We start from the raw sequence: 17,856 nt of genomic DNA, 5'->3' as shown, positions 1-17,856 counted from the left end.
CAGTAATTGTTCTGGACCCCCAAGTGTCAGTGTGTCATTGTTCTGGACCTCCATTTGTCGGTGTGTCATTGTACTAGGACCCCCAAGTGTCAGTGTGTCATTGTTCTGGACCCCCAAGTGTCAGTGTGTCATTGTTCTGGGACCCCCAAGTGTCAGTGTGTCATTGTTCTGGACCCCCAAATGTCAGGGTGTCATTGTTCTGGGACCCCCAAGTGTCAGTGTGTCATTGTTCTGGACCCCCAAGTGTCAGTGTGTCATTGTTCTAGGACCCCCAAGTGTCAGTGTGTCATTGTTCTAGGACCCCCAAGTGTCAGTGTGTCATTGTTCTGGACCCCCAAATGTCAGGGTGTCATTGTTCTGGGACCCCCAGGTGTCAGTATGTCAGTGTTCCAGGACCACCAAGTGTCAGTAATTTTTCTGGACCCCCAAGTGTCAGTGTGTCATTGTTCTGGACCTCCATTTGTCGGTGTGTCATTGTACTAGGACCCCCAAGTGTCAGTGTGTCATTGTTCTGGACCCCCAAATGTCAGGGTGTCATTGTTCTGGAACCCCCAGGTGTCAGTGTGTCATTGTTCTGGACCCCCAAGTGTCAGTGTGTCATTGTTCTAGGACCCCCAAGTGTCAGTGTGTCATTGTTCTGGACCCCCAAATGTCAGGGTGTCATTGTTCTGGGACCCCCAGGTGTCAGTATGTCAGTGTTCCAGGACCACCAAGTGTCAGTAATTTTTCTGGACCCCCAAGTGTCAGTGTGTCATTGTTCTGGACCTCCATTTGTCGGTGTGTCATTGTACTAGGACCCCCAAGTGTCAGTGTGTCATTGTTCTGGACCCCCAAATATCAGGGTGTCATTGTTCTGGAACCCCCAGGTGTCAGTGTGTCATTGTTCTGGACCCCCAAGTGTCAGTGTGTCATTGTTCTAGGACCCCCAAGTGTCAGTGTGTCATTGTTCTGGACCCCCAAATGTCAGGGTGTCATTGTTCTGGGACCCCCAGGTGTCAGTATGTCAGTGTTCCAGGACCACCAAGTGTCAGTAATTTTTCTGGACCCCAAGTGTCAGTGCGTCATTGTTCTGGACCCCCATTTGTCAGTGTGTCATTGTTCTGAACCCCAAGTGTCAGTTTGTCATTGTTCTGGACCCCCAAGTGTCAGTGTGTCATTGTTCTGGACCCCCAGTTGTCAGTGTGTCATTGTTTTAGGACCCCCAAGTGTCAGGGTGTCATTGTTTTGGACCCCCAAGTGTCAGTGTGTCATTGTTCTAGGACCCCCAAATGTCAGTGTGTCATTGTTCTGGTTCCTCAGGTGTCAGTATGTCATTGTTCCAGGACCACCAAGTGTCAGTAATTTTTCTGGACCCCCATTTGTCGGTGTGTCATTGTTTTAGGCGCACCAACTGTCAGTGTGTCATTGTTCTGGACACCCAAGTGTCAGTGTGTCATTGTTCTGGGACCCCCGAGTGTCAGTGTGTCATTGTTCTGGGTCCCCAGGTGTCAGTGTGTCATTGTTCTAGGACCCCCAAGTGTCAGTGTGTCATTTTTCTAGGACCCCCAAGTGTCAGGGTGTCATTGTTCTGGACCCCCAAGTGTCAGTGTATCATCGTTACAGGACCCCAAATGTCAATGTGGCATTGTTCCAGGATCCCCAAGTGTCAGTAGTTGTTCTGGACCCCCAAGTGTCAGTGTGTCATTTTTTTCTAGGACCCCCAAGTGTCAGTGTGTCATTATTATTATTATTATTATACAGTATTTATAAAGCGCCAATAGTTCGCTCAGCGCTGTACATTACAAAGGGGGACAGAACATGTAACAGAACAATACCAATACAATGTGATACATGAGGGGATCAAGGGCCCTGCTCTTTCGAGCTTATTGTTCTGGACCCCCAAGTGTCAGTGTGTCATTGTTCTAGGACCCCCAAGTGTCAGTGTGTCATTGTTCTGGACCCCCAAGTGTCAATGTGTCATTGCTCTGCACCACCAAGTGTCAGTGTGTCATTTTTCTGGGACCCCCAAGTGTCAGTGTGACATTGTTCTGGACCCCCAAGTGTCAGGGTGTCATTGTTCTGGACCCCCAATTGTCAGTGTGTAATTGTACTAGGACCCCCAAGTGTCAGTGTGTCATTGTTCTAGGACCCCCAAGTGTCAGTGTGTCATTGTTCTAGGACCCCCAAGTGTCAGTGTGTCATTGTTCTGGGACCCCCAAGTGTCAGTGTGTCATTGTTCTGGGACCCCCAAGTGTCAGAATGTCATTGTTCTGGGACCCCCAAGTGTCAGTGTATCATTGTTCCAGGACCCCCAATCGGCAGTAATTGTTCTGGACCCCCAAGTGTCAGTGTGGCATTGTTCTAGGACCCCCAAGTGTCAGTGTGTCATTGTTCTGGACCCCCAAGTGTCAGTGTGTCATTGTTCTAGGACCACCAAGTGTCAGTGTGTCATTGTTCTAGGACCCCCAAATGTCAGTGTGTCATTGTTCTGGGTCCTCAGGTGTCAGTATGTCAGTGTTCCAGGACCACCAAGTGTCAGTAATTTTTCTGGACCCCCAGGTGTCAGTGCGTCATTGTTCTGGACCCCCACATGTCAGTGTGTCATTGTTCTAGGACCCCCAAGTGTCAGTGTGTCATTGTTCTGGACCCCCAAGTGTCAGTGTGTCATTGTTCTGGGACCCCCAAGTGTCAGTGTGTCATTGTTCTAGGACCCCCAAGTGTCAGTGTGTCATTGTTCTGGGTCCTCAGGTGTCAGTATGTCAGTGTTCCAGGACCACCAAGTGTCAGTAATTTTTCTGGACTCCCAAGTGTCAGTGCGTCATTGTTCTGGACCCCCATTTGTTGGTGTGTCATTGTACTCGGACCCCCAAGTGTCAGGGTGTCATTGTTCTGGGACCCCCAAGTGTCAGTGTGTCATTGTTCTGGACCCCCAGTTGTCAGTGTGTCATTGTTCTAGGACCCCCAAGTGTCAGGGTGTCATTGTTTTGGACCCCCAAGTGTCAGTGTGTCATTGTTCTAGGACCCCCAAATGTCAGTGTGTCATTGTTCTGGGTCCTCAGGTGTCAGTATGTCATTGTTCCAGGACCACCAAGTGTCAGTGTGTCATTGTACTAGGACCCCCAAGTGTCAGTGTGTCATTGTTCTAGGACCCCCAAATGTCAGTGTGTCATTGTTCTGGGTCCTCAGGTGTCAGTATGTCATTGTTCCAGGACCACCAAGTGTCAGTAATTTTTCTGGACCCCCAAGTGTTAGTATGTGATTGTTCTGGACCCCCAAGTGTCAGTGTGTCATTGTTCTAGGACCCCCAAGTGTCAGTGTGTCATTGTTCTAGACCCCCAGTTGTCAGTGTGTCATTGTTCTGGACCCTTAAGTGTCAGTGTGTCATTGTTCTGGACCCCCAGTTGTCAGTGTGTCATTATTTTGGACCTCCAAGTGTCAGTGTGTCATTGTTCTGGGTCCTCAGGTGTCAGTATGTCATTGTTCCAGGACCACCAAGTTTCAGTAATTGTTCTGGACCCCCAAGTGTCAGTGTGTCATTGTTCTGGACCTCCATTTGTCGGTGTGTCATTGTACTAGGACCCCCAAGTGTCAGTGTGTCATTGTTCTGGACCCCCAAGTGTCAGTGTGTCATTGTTCTGGGACCCCCAAGTGTCAGTGTGTCATTGTTCTGGACCCCCAAATGTCAGGGTGTCATTGTTCTGGGACCCCCAAGTGTCAGTGTGTCATTGTTCTGGACCCCCAAGTGTCAGTGTGTCATTGTTCTAGGACCCCCAAGTGTCAGTGTGTCATTGTTCTAGGACCCCCAAGTGTCAGTGTGTCATTGTTCTGGACCCCCAAATGTCAGGGTGTCATTGTTCTGGGACCCCCAGGTGTCAGTATGTCAGTGTTCCAGGACCACCAAGTGTCAGTAATTTTTCTGGACCCCCAAGTGTCAGTGTGTCATTGTTCTGGACCTCCATTTGTCGGTGTGTCATTGTACTAGGACCCCCAAGTGTCAGTGTGTCATTGTTCTGGACCCCCAAATGTCAGGGTGTCATTGTTCTGGAACCCCCAGGTGTCAGTGTGTCATTGTTCTGGACCCCCAAGTGTCAGTGTGTCATTGTTCTAGGACCCCCAAGTGTCAGTGTGTCATTGTTCTGGACCCCCAAATGTCAGGGTGTCATTGTTCTGGGACCCCCAGGTGTCAGTATGTCAGTGTTCCAGGACCACCAAGTGTCAGTAATTTTTCTGGACCCCCAAGTGTCAGTGTGTCATTGTTCTGGACCTCCATTTGTCGGTGTGTCATTGTACTAGGACCCCCAAGTGTCAGTGTGTCATTGTTCTGGACCCCCAAATATCAGGGTGTCATTGTTCTGGAACCCCCAGGTGTCAGTGTGTCATTGTTCTGGACCCCCAAGTGTCAGTGTGTCATTGTTCTAGGACCCCCAAGTGTCAGTGTGTCATTGTTCTGGACCCCCAAATGTCAGGGTGTCATTGTTCTGGGACCCCCAGGTGTCAGTATGTCAGTGTTCCAGGACCACCAAGTGTCAGTAATTTTTCTGGACCCCAAGTGTCAGTGCGTCATTGTTCTGGACCCCCATTTGTCAGTGTGTCATTGTTCTGAACCCCAAGTGTCAGTTTGTCATTGTTCTGGACCCCCAAGTGTCAGTGTGTCATTGTTCTGGACCCCCAGTTGTCAGTGTGTCATTGTTTTAGGACCCCCAAGTGTCAGGGTGTCATTGTTTTGGACCCCCAAGTGTCAGTGTGTCATTGTTCTAGGACCCCCAAATGTCAGTGTGTCATTGTTCTGGTTCCTCAGGTGTCAGTATGTCATTGTTCCAGGACCACCAAGTGTCAGTAATTTTTCTGGACCCCCATTTGTCGGTGTGTCATTGTTTTAGGCGCACCAACTGTCAGTGTGTCATTGTTCTGGACACCCAAGTGTCAGTGTGTCATTGTTCTGGGACCCCCGAGTGTCAGTGTGTCATTGTTCTGGGTCCCCAGGTGTCAGTGTGTCATTGTTCTAGGACCCCCAAGTGTCAGTGTGTCATTTTTCTAGGACCCCCAAGTGTCAGGGTGTCATTGTTCTGGACCCCCAAGTGTCAGTGTATCATCGTTACAGGACCCCAAATGTCAATGTGGCATTGTTCCAGGATCCCCAAGTGTCAGTAGTTGTTCTGGACCCCCAAGTGTCAGTGTGTCATTTTTTTCTAGGACCCCCAAGTGTCAGTGTGTCATTGTTCTGGACCCCCAAGTGTCAGTGTGTCATTGTTCTGGGACCCCCAAGTGTCAGTGTGTCATTGTTCTGGACCCCCAAATGTCAGGGTGTCATTGTTCTGGGACCCCCAAGTGTCAGTGTGTCATTGTTCTGGACCCCCAAGTGTCAGTGTGTCATTGTTCTAGGACCCCCAAGTGTCAGTGTGTCATTGTTCTAGGACCCCCAAGTGTCAGTGTGTCATTGTTCTGGACCCCAAAATGTCAGGGTGTCATTGTTCTGGGAACCCCAGGTGTCAGTATGTCAGTGTTCCAGGACCACCAAGTTTCAGTAATTGTTCTGGACCCCCAAGTGTCAGTGTGTCATTGTTCTGGACCTCCATTTGTCGGTGTGTCATTGTACTAGGACCCCCAAGTGTCAGTGTGTCATTGTTCTAAGACCCCCAAGTGTTCTAGGACCCCAAGTGTCAGGGTGCCATTGTTCCGGGACCCCCAAGTGCCAGTGTGTTATTATTCTGCGTCCCTCAAGTGTCAGGGTGTCATTGTTCTGGGACCCCCAAGTGTCAGGGTGTCATTGTTCTAGGACCCCCACGTGTCAGTGTGTCATTGTTCTGGACCCCCAAGTGTCAGGGTGTCATTGTTCTAGGACCCCCAAGTGTCAGTGTGTCATTGTTTTGGGACTCCCAAGTGTCAATTTGTCATTGTTCTAGGACCCCCATGTGTCAGTGTGTCATTGTTCTGGACCCCCAAGTGTCAGGGTGTCATTGTTCTAGGACCCCTAGTGTCAGGGTGTCATTGTTATGGGACCCCCAAGTGTCAGGGTGTCATTGTTCTGGGACCCCCAAGTGTCAGGGTGTCATTGTTCTGGGACCCCCAAGTGTCAGGGTGTCATTGTTCTGGACCCCCAAGTGTAAGGGTGACATTGTTCTAGGACCCCCAGGTGTCAGTGTGTCATCGTTCTGGACCCCCAAGTGTCAGTGTGTCATTGTTCTGGACCCTTATGTGTCAGTGTGTCATTGTTCTAGGACCCCCAAGTGTCAGTGTGTCATTGTTTTGGACCCCCAAATGTCAGTGTGTCATTGTTCTGGGACCCCCAAGTGTCAGTGTGTCATTGTTCTGGGACCCCCAAGTGTCAGAATGTCATTGTTCTGGGACCCCCAAGTGTCAGTGTATCATTGTTCCAGGACCCCCAATCGGCAGTAATTGTTCTGGACCCCCAAGTGTCAGTGTGGCATTGTTCTAGGACCCCCAAGTGTCAGTGTGTCATTGTTCTGGACCCCCAAGTGTCAGTGTGTCATTGTTCTAGGACCACCAAGTGTCAGTGTGTCATTGTTCTAGGACCCCCAAATGTCAGTGTGTCATTGTTCTGGGTCCTCAGGTGTCAGTATGTCAGTGTTCCAGGACCACCAAGTGTCAGTAATTTTTCTGGACCCCCAGGTGTCAGTGCGTCATTGTTCTGGACCCCCACATGTCAGTGTGTCATTGTTCTAGGACCCCCAAGTGTCAGTGTGTCATTGTTCTGGACCCCCAAGTGTCAGTGTGTCATTGTTCTGGGACCCCCAAGTGTCAGTGTGTCATTGTTCTAGGACCCCCAAGTGTCAGTGTGTCATTGTTCTGGGTCCTCAGGTGTCAGTATGTCAGTGTTCCAGGACCACCAAGTGTCAGTAATTTTTCTGGACTCCCAAGTGTCAGTGCGTCATTGTTCTGGACCCCCATTTGTTGGTGTGTCATTGTACTCGGACCCCCAAGTGTCAGGGTGTCATTGTTCTGGGACCCCCAAGTGTCAGTGTGTCATTGTTCTGGACCCCCAGTTGTCAGTGTGTCATTGTTCTAGGACCCCCAAGTGTCAGGGTGTCATTGTTTTGGACCCCCAAGTGTCAGTGTGTCATTGTTCTAGGACCCCCAAATGTCAGTGTGTCATTGTTCTGGGTCCTCAGGTGTCAGTATGTCATTGTTCCAGGACCACCAAGTGTCAGTGTGTCATTGTACTAGGACCCCCAAGTGTCAGTGTGTCATTGTTCTAGGACCCCCAAATGTCAGTGTGTCATTGTTCTGGGTCCTCAGGTGTCAGTATGTCATTGTTCCAGGACCACCAAGTGTCAGTAATTTTTCTGGACCCCCAAGTGTTAGTATGTGATTGTTCTGGACCCCCAAGTGTCAGTGTGTCATTGTTCTAGGACCCCCAAGTGTCAGTGTGTCATTGTTCTAGACCCCCAGTTGTCAGTGTGTCATTGTTCTGGACCCTTAAGTGTCAGTGTGTCATTGTTCTGGACCCCCAGTTGTCAGTGTGTCATTATTTTGGACCTCCAAGTGTCAGTGTGTCATTGTTCTGGGTCCTCAGGTGTCAGTATGTCATTGTTCCAGGACCACCAAGTTTCAGTAATTGTTCTGGACCCCCAAGTGTCAGTGTGTCATTGTTCTGGACCTCCATTTGTCGGTGTGTCATTGTACTAGGACCCCCAAGTGTCAGTGTGTCATTGTTCTGGACCCCCAAGTGTCAGTGTGTCATTGTTCTGGGACCCCCAAGTGTCAGTGTGTCATTGTTCTGGACCCCCAAATGTCAGGGTGTCATTGTTCTGGGACCCCCAAGTGTCAGTGTGTCATTGTTCTGGACCCCCAAGTGTCAGTGTGTCATTGTTCTAGGACCCCCAAGTGTCAGTGTGTCATTGTTCTAGGACCCCCAAGTGTCAGTGTGTCATTGTTCTGGACCCCCAAATGTCAGGGTGTCATTGTTCTGGGACCCCCAGGTGTCAGTATGTCAGTGTTCCAGGACCACCAAGTGTCAGTAATTTTTCTGGACCCCCAAGTGTCAGTGTGTCATTGTTCTGGACCTCCATTTGTCGGTGTGTCATTGTACTAGGACCCCCAAGTGTCAGTGTGTCATTGTTCTGGACCCCCAAATGTCAGGGTGTCATTGTTCTGGAACCCCCAGGTGTCAGTGTGTCATTGTTCTGGACCCCCAAGTGTCAGTGTGTCATTGTTCTAGGACCCCCAAGTGTCAGTGTGTCATTGTTCTGGACCCCCAAATGTCAGGGTGTCATTGTTCTGGGACCCCCAGGTGTCAGTATGTCAGTGTTCCAGGACCACCAAGTGTCAGTAATTTTTCTGGACCCCCAAGTGTCAGTGTGTCATTGTTCTGGACCTCCATTTGTCGGTGTGTCATTGTACTAGGACCCCCAAGTGTCAGTGTGTCATTGTTCTGGACCCCCAAATATCAGGGTGTCATTGTTCTGGAACCCCCAGGTGTCAGTGTGTCATTGTTCTGGACCCCCAAGTGTCAGTGTGTCATTGTTCTAGGACCCCCAAGTGTCAGTGTGTCATTGTTCTGGACCCCCAAATGTCAGGGTGTCATTGTTCTGGGACCCCCAGGTGTCAGTATGTCAGTGTTCCAGGACCACCAAGTGTCAGTAATTTTTCTGGACCCCAAGTGTCAGTGCGTCATTGTTCTGGACCCCCATTTGTCAGTGTGTCATTGTTCTGAACCCCAAGTGTCAGTTTGTCATTGTTCTGGACCCCCAAGTGTCAGTGTGTCATTGTTCTGGACCCCCAGTTGTCAGTGTGTCATTGTTTTAGGACCCCCAAGTGTCAGGGTGTCATTGTTTTGGACCCCCAAGTGTCAGTGTGTCATTGTTCTAGGACCCCCAAATGTCAGTGTGTCATTGTTCTGGTTCCTCAGGTGTCAGTATGTCATTGTTCCAGGACCACCAAGTGTCAGTAATTTTTCTGGACCCCCATTTGTCGGTGTGTCATTGTTTTAGGCGCACCAACTGTCAGTGTGTCATTGTTCTGGACACCCAAGTGTCAGTGTGTCATTGTTCTGGGACCCCCGAGTGTCAGTGTGTCATTGTTCTGGGTCCCCAGGTGTCAGTGTGTCATTGTTCTAGGACCCCCAAGTGTCAGTGTGTCATTTTTCTAGGACCCCCAAGTGTCAGGGTGTCATTGTTCTGGACCCCCAAGTGTCAGTGTATCATCGTTACAGGACCCCAAATGTCAATGTGGCATTGTTCCAGGATCCCCAAGTGTCAGTAGTTGTTCTGGACCCCCAAGTGTCAGTGTGTCATTTTTTTCTAGGACCCCCAAGTGTCAGTGTGTCATTATTATTATTATTATTATACAGTATTTATAAAGCGCCAATAGTTCGCTCAGCGCTGTACATTACAAAGGGGGACAGAACATGTAACAGAACAATACCAATACAATGTGATACATGAGGGGATCAAGGGCCCTGCTCTTTCGAGCTTATTGTTCTGGACCCCCAAGTGTCAGTGTGTCATTGTTCTAGGACCCCCAAGTGTCAGTGTGTCATTGTTCTGGACCCCCAAGTGTCAATGTGTCATTGCTCTGCACCACCAAGTGTCAGTGTGTCATTTTTCTGGGACCCCCAAGTGTCAGTGTGACATTGTTCTGGACCCCCAAGTGTCAGGGTGTCATTGTTCTGGACCCCCAATTGTCAGTGTGTAATTGTACTAGGACCCCCAAGTGTCAGTGTGTCATTGTTCTAGGACCCCCAAGTGTCAGTGTGTCATTGTTCTAGGACCCCCAAGTGTCAGTGTGTCATTGTTCTGGGACCCCTGAGTGTCAGTGTGTCATTGTTCTGGGTCCCCAGGTGTCAGTGTGTCATTGTTCTAGGACCCCCAAGTGTCAGTGTGTCATTGTTCTGAGTCCCCAGGTGTCAGTATGTCATTGTTCTGGGACCCCCAAGTGTCAGGGTGTCATTGTTCTAGGACCCCCAGGTGTCGGTGTATCAGTGTTCTAGGACCCCCAAGTGTCAGTGTGTCATTGTTCTGAGTCCCCAGGTGTCAGTATGTCATTGTTCTAGGACCCCCAAGTGTCAGGGTGTCATTGTTCTAGGACCCCCAAGTGTCAGTGTGTCATTGTTCTGAGTCCCCAGGTGTCAGTATGTCATTGTTCTAGGACCCCCAAGTGTCAGGGTGTCATTGTTCTAGGACCCCCATGTGTCAGGGTGTCATTGTTCTGGACCCCAAGTGTCAGGGTGTCATTGTTTTGGACCCCCAAGTGTCAGTGTGTCACTGTTCTAGGACCCTCAAGTGTCAGTGTGTCATTGTTCTGGGACCCCCAGGAGTCAGTGTGTCATTGTTCTAGGACCCCCAGGAGTCAGTGTGTCATTGTTCTGGGACCCCCAAGTGTCAGTGTGTCATTGTTCTGGGACCCCCAGGAGTCAGTGTGTCATTGTTCTAGGACCCCCAGGAGTCAGTGTGTCATTGTTCTGGGACCCCCAAGTGTCAGTGTGTCATTGTTCTGGGACCCCTAGGAGTCAGTGTGTCATTGTTCTGGGACCCCCAGGAGTCAGGGTGTCATTGTTCTGGGACCCCCAGGAGTCAGGGTGTCATTGTTCTGGGACCCCCAAGTGTCAGTGTGTCATTGTTCTGGGACCCCTAGGAGTCAGTGTGTCATTGTTCTGGGACCCCCAAGTGTCAGTGTGTCATTGTTCTGGGACCCCCAGGAGTCAGTGTGTCATTGTTCTGGGACCCCCAGGAGTCAGTGTGTCATTGTTCTGGGACCCCTAGGAGTCAGTGTGTCATTGTTCTGGGACCCCCAAGTGTCAGTGTGTCATTGTTCTGGGACCCCCAGGAGTCAGTGTGTCATTGTTCTGGGATCCCCAGGAGTCAGTGTGTCATTGTTCTGGGACCCCCAGGAGTCAGTGTGTCATTGTTCTGGGTCCCCCAGGAGTCAGTGTGTCATTGTTCTGGGACCCCCAGGAGTCAGTGTGTCATTGTTCTGGGACCCCCAGGAGTCAGTGTGTCTTTGTTCTGGGACCCCCAAGTGTCAGTGTGTCATTGTTCTGGGACCCCCAGGAGTCAGTGTGTCATTGTTCTGGGACCCCCAGGAGTCAGTGTGTCATTGTTCTGGGACCCCCAGGAGTCAGTGTGTCATTGTTCTGGGACCCCCAGGAGTCAGTGTGTCATTGTTCTGGGACCCCCAGGAGTCAGTGTGTCATTGTTCTGGGACCCCCAAGTGTCAGTGTGTCATTGTTCTGGGACCCCCAGGAGTCAGTGTGTCATTGTTCTGGGACCCCCAGGAGTCAGTGTGTCATTGTTCTGGGTCCCCCAGGAGTCAGTGTGTCATTGTTCTGGGACCCCCAGGAGTCAGTGTGTCATTGTTCTGGGACCCCCAGGAGTCAGTGTGTCATTGTTCTGGGACCCCCAGGAGTCAGTGTGTCATTGTTCTGGGACCCCCAGGAGTCAGTGTGTCATTGTTCTGGGACCCCCAAGTGTCAGTGTGTCATTGTTCTAGGACCCCCAGGAGTCAGTGTGTCATTGTTCTAGGACCCCCAGGAGTCAGTGTGTCATTGTTCTAGGACCCCCAGGTGTCAGTGTGTCATTGTTCTGGGACCCCCAGGAGTCAGTGTGTCATTGTTCTGGGACCCCCAGGAGTCAGTGTGTCATTGTTCTGGGACCCCCAAGTGTCAGTGTGTCATTGTTCTAGGACCCCCAGGAGTCAGTGTGGGGATCTGATATCCCACACCGTACAATGATCTCCACAGCTGGATATATCTTTTCAGGTGTCTATGACTTCCATGTTTTCAGTGTAAAAAGCCACAAATGACCCGACAGAAGACATGACAGAAGCAGAGAACGATCGTCTCACCCCATCCAAGGCAGAGGAAGCGTTTGCGGATGATCCGGTTTCTCAGGCGCCCCGTCACCGCCATGTAGGATTGCCAAGCTTCCGTCAGCACCCAGCAGAATGAAGACAGGAAGAAGAAATGAAGGAAGGCCGCCACCAGGGTACAGATCACCTGCGGTACACAAAGGGGGCGTCACTGTGCAGTCCGTCACATAGATTGTTCGATTTGTCTGACATCTTAGTAATAGGCGGTCAGGTCGGTCGGGTCGGTCAGGTCGGTCAGGTCACCCAGTGGTGGCAGTTTGTACTCCAATTTCATTTCCCGTAATATACAATAAACTACAACCCAACAAAAAACAGTAGGAAGGCCAAGTTGTTGTTTTTTTAAATAGTTAAAAATGTATCTGTTGCTAAAATGTTTCTCTTTCTATTTTTTTTTTAATTAAAGTAGAACATAGAACCTATCAGGTATTTTTTTTTTAAATATTTAAACATATATCTCTTGCCAAAATTTCTTTTTTTGTTATAATGTAGAACACGGCTAGAACCCATCAGAATTAAAAAAAAAAAAATACCGAAAAGGGTTCTCTCAGATTTTCCAACAGAGTAAAACATAGTTAGACCCCATCAGATATTGTTTTTAGAATATTTAAAAAGGTGTCTCCAAAATGTTTTTTTGTAATTATACTAGTAAATGGTTAGAACGCAACTGGTATTTTTTAAATGTTTGAAAATGTTTATCTTACCAGCGTTTCTCTCTCTGCTTTTTTTTTTTTTTTTTAAGGTATCTTCTGCCAAAATGTTTCGCTTTTTGTAATTATACCAGAACATGGTTAGAACCCAACTGGTATTTTTTAAATGTTTGAAAATTTTTCTCTTACCAACCTTTTACTATTTTTTTTTTCTTATAAAGTAGAACATGTTCTACCCTTCTAGTATTTAAAAAAAAATATTTAAAATGATTCTCTTGTCAAAATGTTTCCTTTTTTCATATTATAGTAGAACATGATTAGAACCCATCTGGTATTTTTAAATATTTACAAATGTAACTCTTGCCAAAAATTTTCTTTTATATATTTTTTTAATTTATAAAGTAGAACATGGTTAGAACCCATCTTATCTTTTTTTCTCTTTTGCTGTCTGTGTCCCAGTTGTAATATTTCCTTTCACTTCTTGCCCAGGAGATACAACAGGAAGTGAAAAAAATAAAGGGTTTCTCTCTGATTTTACAACAGAGTAAAACATAGTTAGACCCCATTAGATATTTTTTTTTTTATATTTTATATTTAAAAAAGTATCTCCAAAATTTTTTCTTTTTTGTAATTATACTAGTAAATGGTTAGAACGCAACTGGTATTTTTTAAATGTTTGAAAATGTTTATCTTACCAGCGTTTCTCTCTCTGCTTTTTTTTTTTTTTTTTAAGGTATCTTCTGCCAAAATGTTTCGCTTTTTGTAATTATACCAGAACATGGTTAGAACCCAACTGGTATTTTTTAAATGTTTGAAAATTTTTCTCTTACCAACCTTTTACTATTTTTTTTTTCTTATAAAGTAGAACATGTTCTACCCTTCTAGTATTTAAAAAAAAATATTTAAAATGATTCTCTTGTCAAAATGTTTCCTTTTTTCATATTATAGTAGAACATGATTAGAACCCATCTGGTATTTTTAAATATTTACAAATGTAACTCTTGCCAAAAATTTTCTTTTATATATTTTTTTAATTTATAAAGTAGAACATGGTTAGAACCCATCTTATCTTTTTTTCTCTTTTGCTGTCTGTGTCCCAGTTGTAATATTTCCTTTCACTTCTTGCCCAGGAGATACAACAGGAAGTGAAAAAAATAAAGGGTTTCTCTCTGATTTTACAACAGAGTAAAACATAGTTAAACCCCATTAGATATTTTTTTTTTTATATTTTATATTTAAAAAAGTATCTCCAAAATTTTTTCTTTTTTGTAATTATACTAGTAAATGGTTAGAACGCAACTGGTATTTTTTAAATGTTTGAAAATGTTTATCTTACCAACGTTTCTCTCTCTGCTTTTTTTTTTTTTTTTAAGGTATCTTCTGCCAAAATGTTTCGCTTTTTGTAATTATACCAGAACATGGTTAGAACCCAACTGGTATTTTTTAAATGTTTGAAAATTTTTCTCTTACCAACCTTTTACTATTTTTTTTCTTATAAAGTAGAACATGTTCTACCCTTCTAGTATTTAAAAAAAAATATTTAAAATGTTTCTCTTGTCAAAATGTTTCCTTTTTTCATATTATAGTAGAACATGATTAGAACCCATCTGGCATTTTTAAATATTTACAAATGTAACTCTTGCCAAAAATTTTCTTTTATATATTTTTTTTAATTTATAAAGTAGAACATGGTTAGAACCCATCTTATCTTTTTTTCTCTTTTGCTGTCTGTGTCCCAGTTGTAATATTTCCTTTCACTTCTTGTTCAGGAGATACAACAGGAAGTGAAAAAAATAAAGGGTTTCTCTCTGATTTTACAACAGAGTAAAACATAGTTAGACCCCATTAGATTTTTTTTTTTTTTTATATTTTATATTTAAAAAAGTATCTCCAAAATTTTTTCTTTTTTGTAATTATACTAGTAAATGGTTAGAACGCAACTGGTATTTTTTAAATGTTTGAAAATGTTTATCTTACCAGCGTTTCTCTCTCTGCTTTTTTTTTTTTTTTTTAAGGTATCTTCTGCCAAAATGTTTCGCTTTTTGTAATTATACCAGAACTTGGTTAGAACCCAACTGGTATTTTTTAAATGTTTGAAAATTTTTCTCTTACCAACCTTTTACTATTTTTTTTTCTTATAAAGTAGAACATGTTCTACCCTTCTAGTATTTAAAAAAAAATATTTAAAATGTTTCTCTTGTCAAAATGTTTCCTTTTTTCATATTATAGTAGAACATGATTAGAACCCATCTGGCATTTTTAAATATTTACAAATGTAACTCTTGCCAAAAATTTTCTTTTATATATTTTTTTTAATTTATAAAGTAGAACATGCTTAGAACCCATCTTATCTTTTTTTCTCTTTTGCTGTCTGTGTCCCAGTTGTAATATTTCCTTTCACTTCTTGCCCAGGAGATACAACAGGAAGTGAAAAAAATAAAGGGTTTCTCTCTGATTTTACAACAGAGTAAAACATAGTTAGACCCCATTAGATATTTTTTTTTTTTATATTTTATATTTAAAAAAGTATCTCCAAAATTTTTTCTTTTTTGTAATTATACTAGTACATGGTTAGAACTCAGCTGGTATTTTTTACTTGTTTGAAAATGTTTCTCTTACCAACGTTTCTTTCTGTTTTAGAACATGGTTGGAACTGGTATTTTTTTTTTTAATATTTAATCATATATCTTTTGCAAAAAGCGTTCTTTGTTTTTTTTTTATAATGTAGAACATGGCTAGAACCCATCAGAATAAAAAAAAAATACCTAAAGGGTTTCTCTCTGATTTTACCTGGTATTTTTTAAATGTTTGGAAATGTTTCTCTTATCATCGTTTCTCTCTCTGCTTTTTTTTATTTCTTTTTTATATATATAACATGGTTAGAACCTATCTGGTATTTTTAAATATTGAAATACTTCTTGTTTGTCACAGGATCTGTTGTCCCGATGTATAGGATTTCTATCATTCAGCACAGCTGCACATTTTCAGATTTCCCATCAATTTTCTGGTCTCCAGGACAAATAGCGAGTATGAATCTGCCTGGTGAGCAATTAAAATCTTGTACAAAAAGATCACCCCCCCCCCCCTTCTTCAGGGCTCCAAAACACACAAAAATGAAAAAAGAAAAAATAGAAAAATAAAACTCCTCACTAATCCAATCATAATAAAATGTACCAATACACATGCAAAGAAAATTCTCGGTCATCAGAAATATTTATAAACACGTATTATGACTGATGATTTAAAAAAAAAAAACACACATTATAGATAATTAAAATACATAAAGAAAACGGATCTCATTAAAAATGGACAAGATGGTTTAAATTTAGAGACTCAATTAAATCGATGCTCAATTACAAAATATATTCATTAAAACATAATTAACAAGGTGGAAGTCTGTCCTGTGAAATAAAATAACACGATAGAATACAGACTAATTAAGTAATAAATAATAACTGATAAGAGGTATATATATATATATATCAGTCCGTACCGAGAGCCCCTGAATATCAGGCCGTGCAGGAAACCCTTCAGTAGCGGAGATTTCTCTGTGAATAAATTACTATCACTACTTGGTAACATTGTTTCATTAATAATTGGTCTCTGTTCTTCTATATGACAAGAGATCTTTTCCTTCCCCCTCTATCCAAATTGGGAAAAACGTTTCGGTTAGAGATACAGTTCGAGAGACGATGATATTCTGGATGATGATATTCTGGACGATGATATTCCGGACGATGATATTCTGGACGATGATATTCTGGACGATGATATTCTGGACGATGATATTCTGGACGATGATATTCCGGACGATCTGCACAGCACCAAGCACACCTAAGGCCCTATGTATGCTGAGCTTTCATCCCCGCTGTACGGGGATCCGGTATTCATCCCCGCTGTACGGGGATCCGGTATTCATCCCCGCTGTACGGGGATCCGGTATTCATCCCCGCTGCACGGGGATCCGGTATTCATCCCCGCTGCACGGGGATCCGGTATTCATCCCCGCTGTACGGGGATCCGGTATTCATCCCCGCTGTACAGGGATCCGGTATTCATCCCCGCTGTACGGGGATCCGGTATTCATCCCCGCTGCACGGGGATCCGGTATTCATCCCCGCTGCACGGGGATCCGGTATTCATCCCCGCTGTACAGGGATCCGGTATTCATCCCCGCTGTACGGGGATCCGGTATTCATCCCCGCTGCACGAGGATCCGGTATTCATCCCCGCTGCACGGGGATCCGGTATTCATCCCCGCTGCGCGGGGATCCGGTATTCATCCCCGCTGCACCGGGATCCGGTATTCATCCCCGCTGTACGGGGATCCGGTATTCATCCCCGCTGTACGGGGATCCGGTATTCATCCCCGCTGCACGGGGATCAGGTATTCATCCCCGCTGTACCGGGATCCGGTATTCATCCCCGCTGTACGGGGATCCGGTATTCATCCCCGCTGCACGAGGATCCGGTATTCATCCCCGCTGTACCGGGATCCGGTATTCATCCCCGCTGTACGGGGATCCGGTATTCATCCCCGCTGCATGAGGATCCGGTATTCATCCTGGGCGGTCCAGCCACACTGCTAGCAGCCTGAGAATCTGACAGTGGCTGCAGTGGACCGTGGGTACAAGGGAGTCCCATATACCAGGTCCAATGTGCATGGGGACAAAAGCCAAAACATTCCTCATGCACACTGACCCCCCCTCCCAGATTTTACTTATGCCCCCCAGGACCAGTGACATTGGTGAGGCAGTCTCAGTAATGCAGAGTCAGCATGGCTCCACAGTACCCGGCCCCCAAGGTGGGACTACGTGTGAAGGAGGAACTGAGGACTCTGATGTGATGGGGGGGGGTAACGGAACCGACCCAGACTGTCCTTGGGTACTTCCGTTAAAAAACCGCTTCCCCGTCCGAACACCGACCACAGACACCACCGCTGACCATACAGGACTAGACCACACCAGACATGAAGTAAACCAGGAAGTAGACTAATTTATTAGAACACAGATACAAGATATATACACTCAGGGGACAGTCCCCCCTCCCTGCATAATGACACAGGGCGGGGCAATCCCCCCTCCCTGCATAATGACACAGGGCGGGGCAATCCCCCCTCCCTGCATAATGACACAGGGCGGGGCAATCCCCCCTCCCTGCATAATGACACAGGGCGGGGCAATCCCCCCTCCCTGCATAATGACACAGGGCGGGGCAATCCCCCCTCCCTGCATAATGACACCGGGCGGGGCAATCCCCCCTCCCTGCATAATGACACAGGGCGGGGCAATCTACATTTAGTAGCAAGAGACACAGCAGCAGACAGTCCCATAAGGAGGGAGGGCTGCTGGAGACCCCCACCCCCCACTAAGGTAATACACATAAACACATACATCCCATAATA

The 17,856-nt window shown here is 45.9% G+C and overlaps 1 protein-coding gene across 1 annotated transcript in view; it reads right to left on the bottom strand.

Annotated features, from left to right (window-relative positions):
- Window positions 1-17,856, bottom strand: part of LOC149435879 (adhesion G protein-coupled receptor B1-like) — a 160,108-nt gene that overhangs the window by 75,978 nt on the left and 66,274 nt on the right. The window contains exon 5 of the mRNA XM_089662335.1: window positions 11,782-11,932. Coding sequence (XP_089518461.1) covers window positions 11,782-11,932 — 151 coding nt within the window. The remainder of the gene's footprint in view (window positions 1-11,781; window positions 11,933-17,856) is intronic.

This window comes from Staurois parvus, unplaced genomic scaffold, assembly GCF_062004578.1.
Source record: "Staurois parvus isolate SC_StPar_1 unplaced genomic scaffold, SC_StPar_1.0 ptg001456l, whole genome shotgun sequence".
Lineage (NCBI taxonomy): Eukaryota > Metazoa > Chordata > Amphibia > Anura > Ranidae > Staurois > Staurois parvus.
Note: the sequence above shows the minus strand (reverse complement) of the source record. Positions and strands in the feature narration are given on the sequence as shown.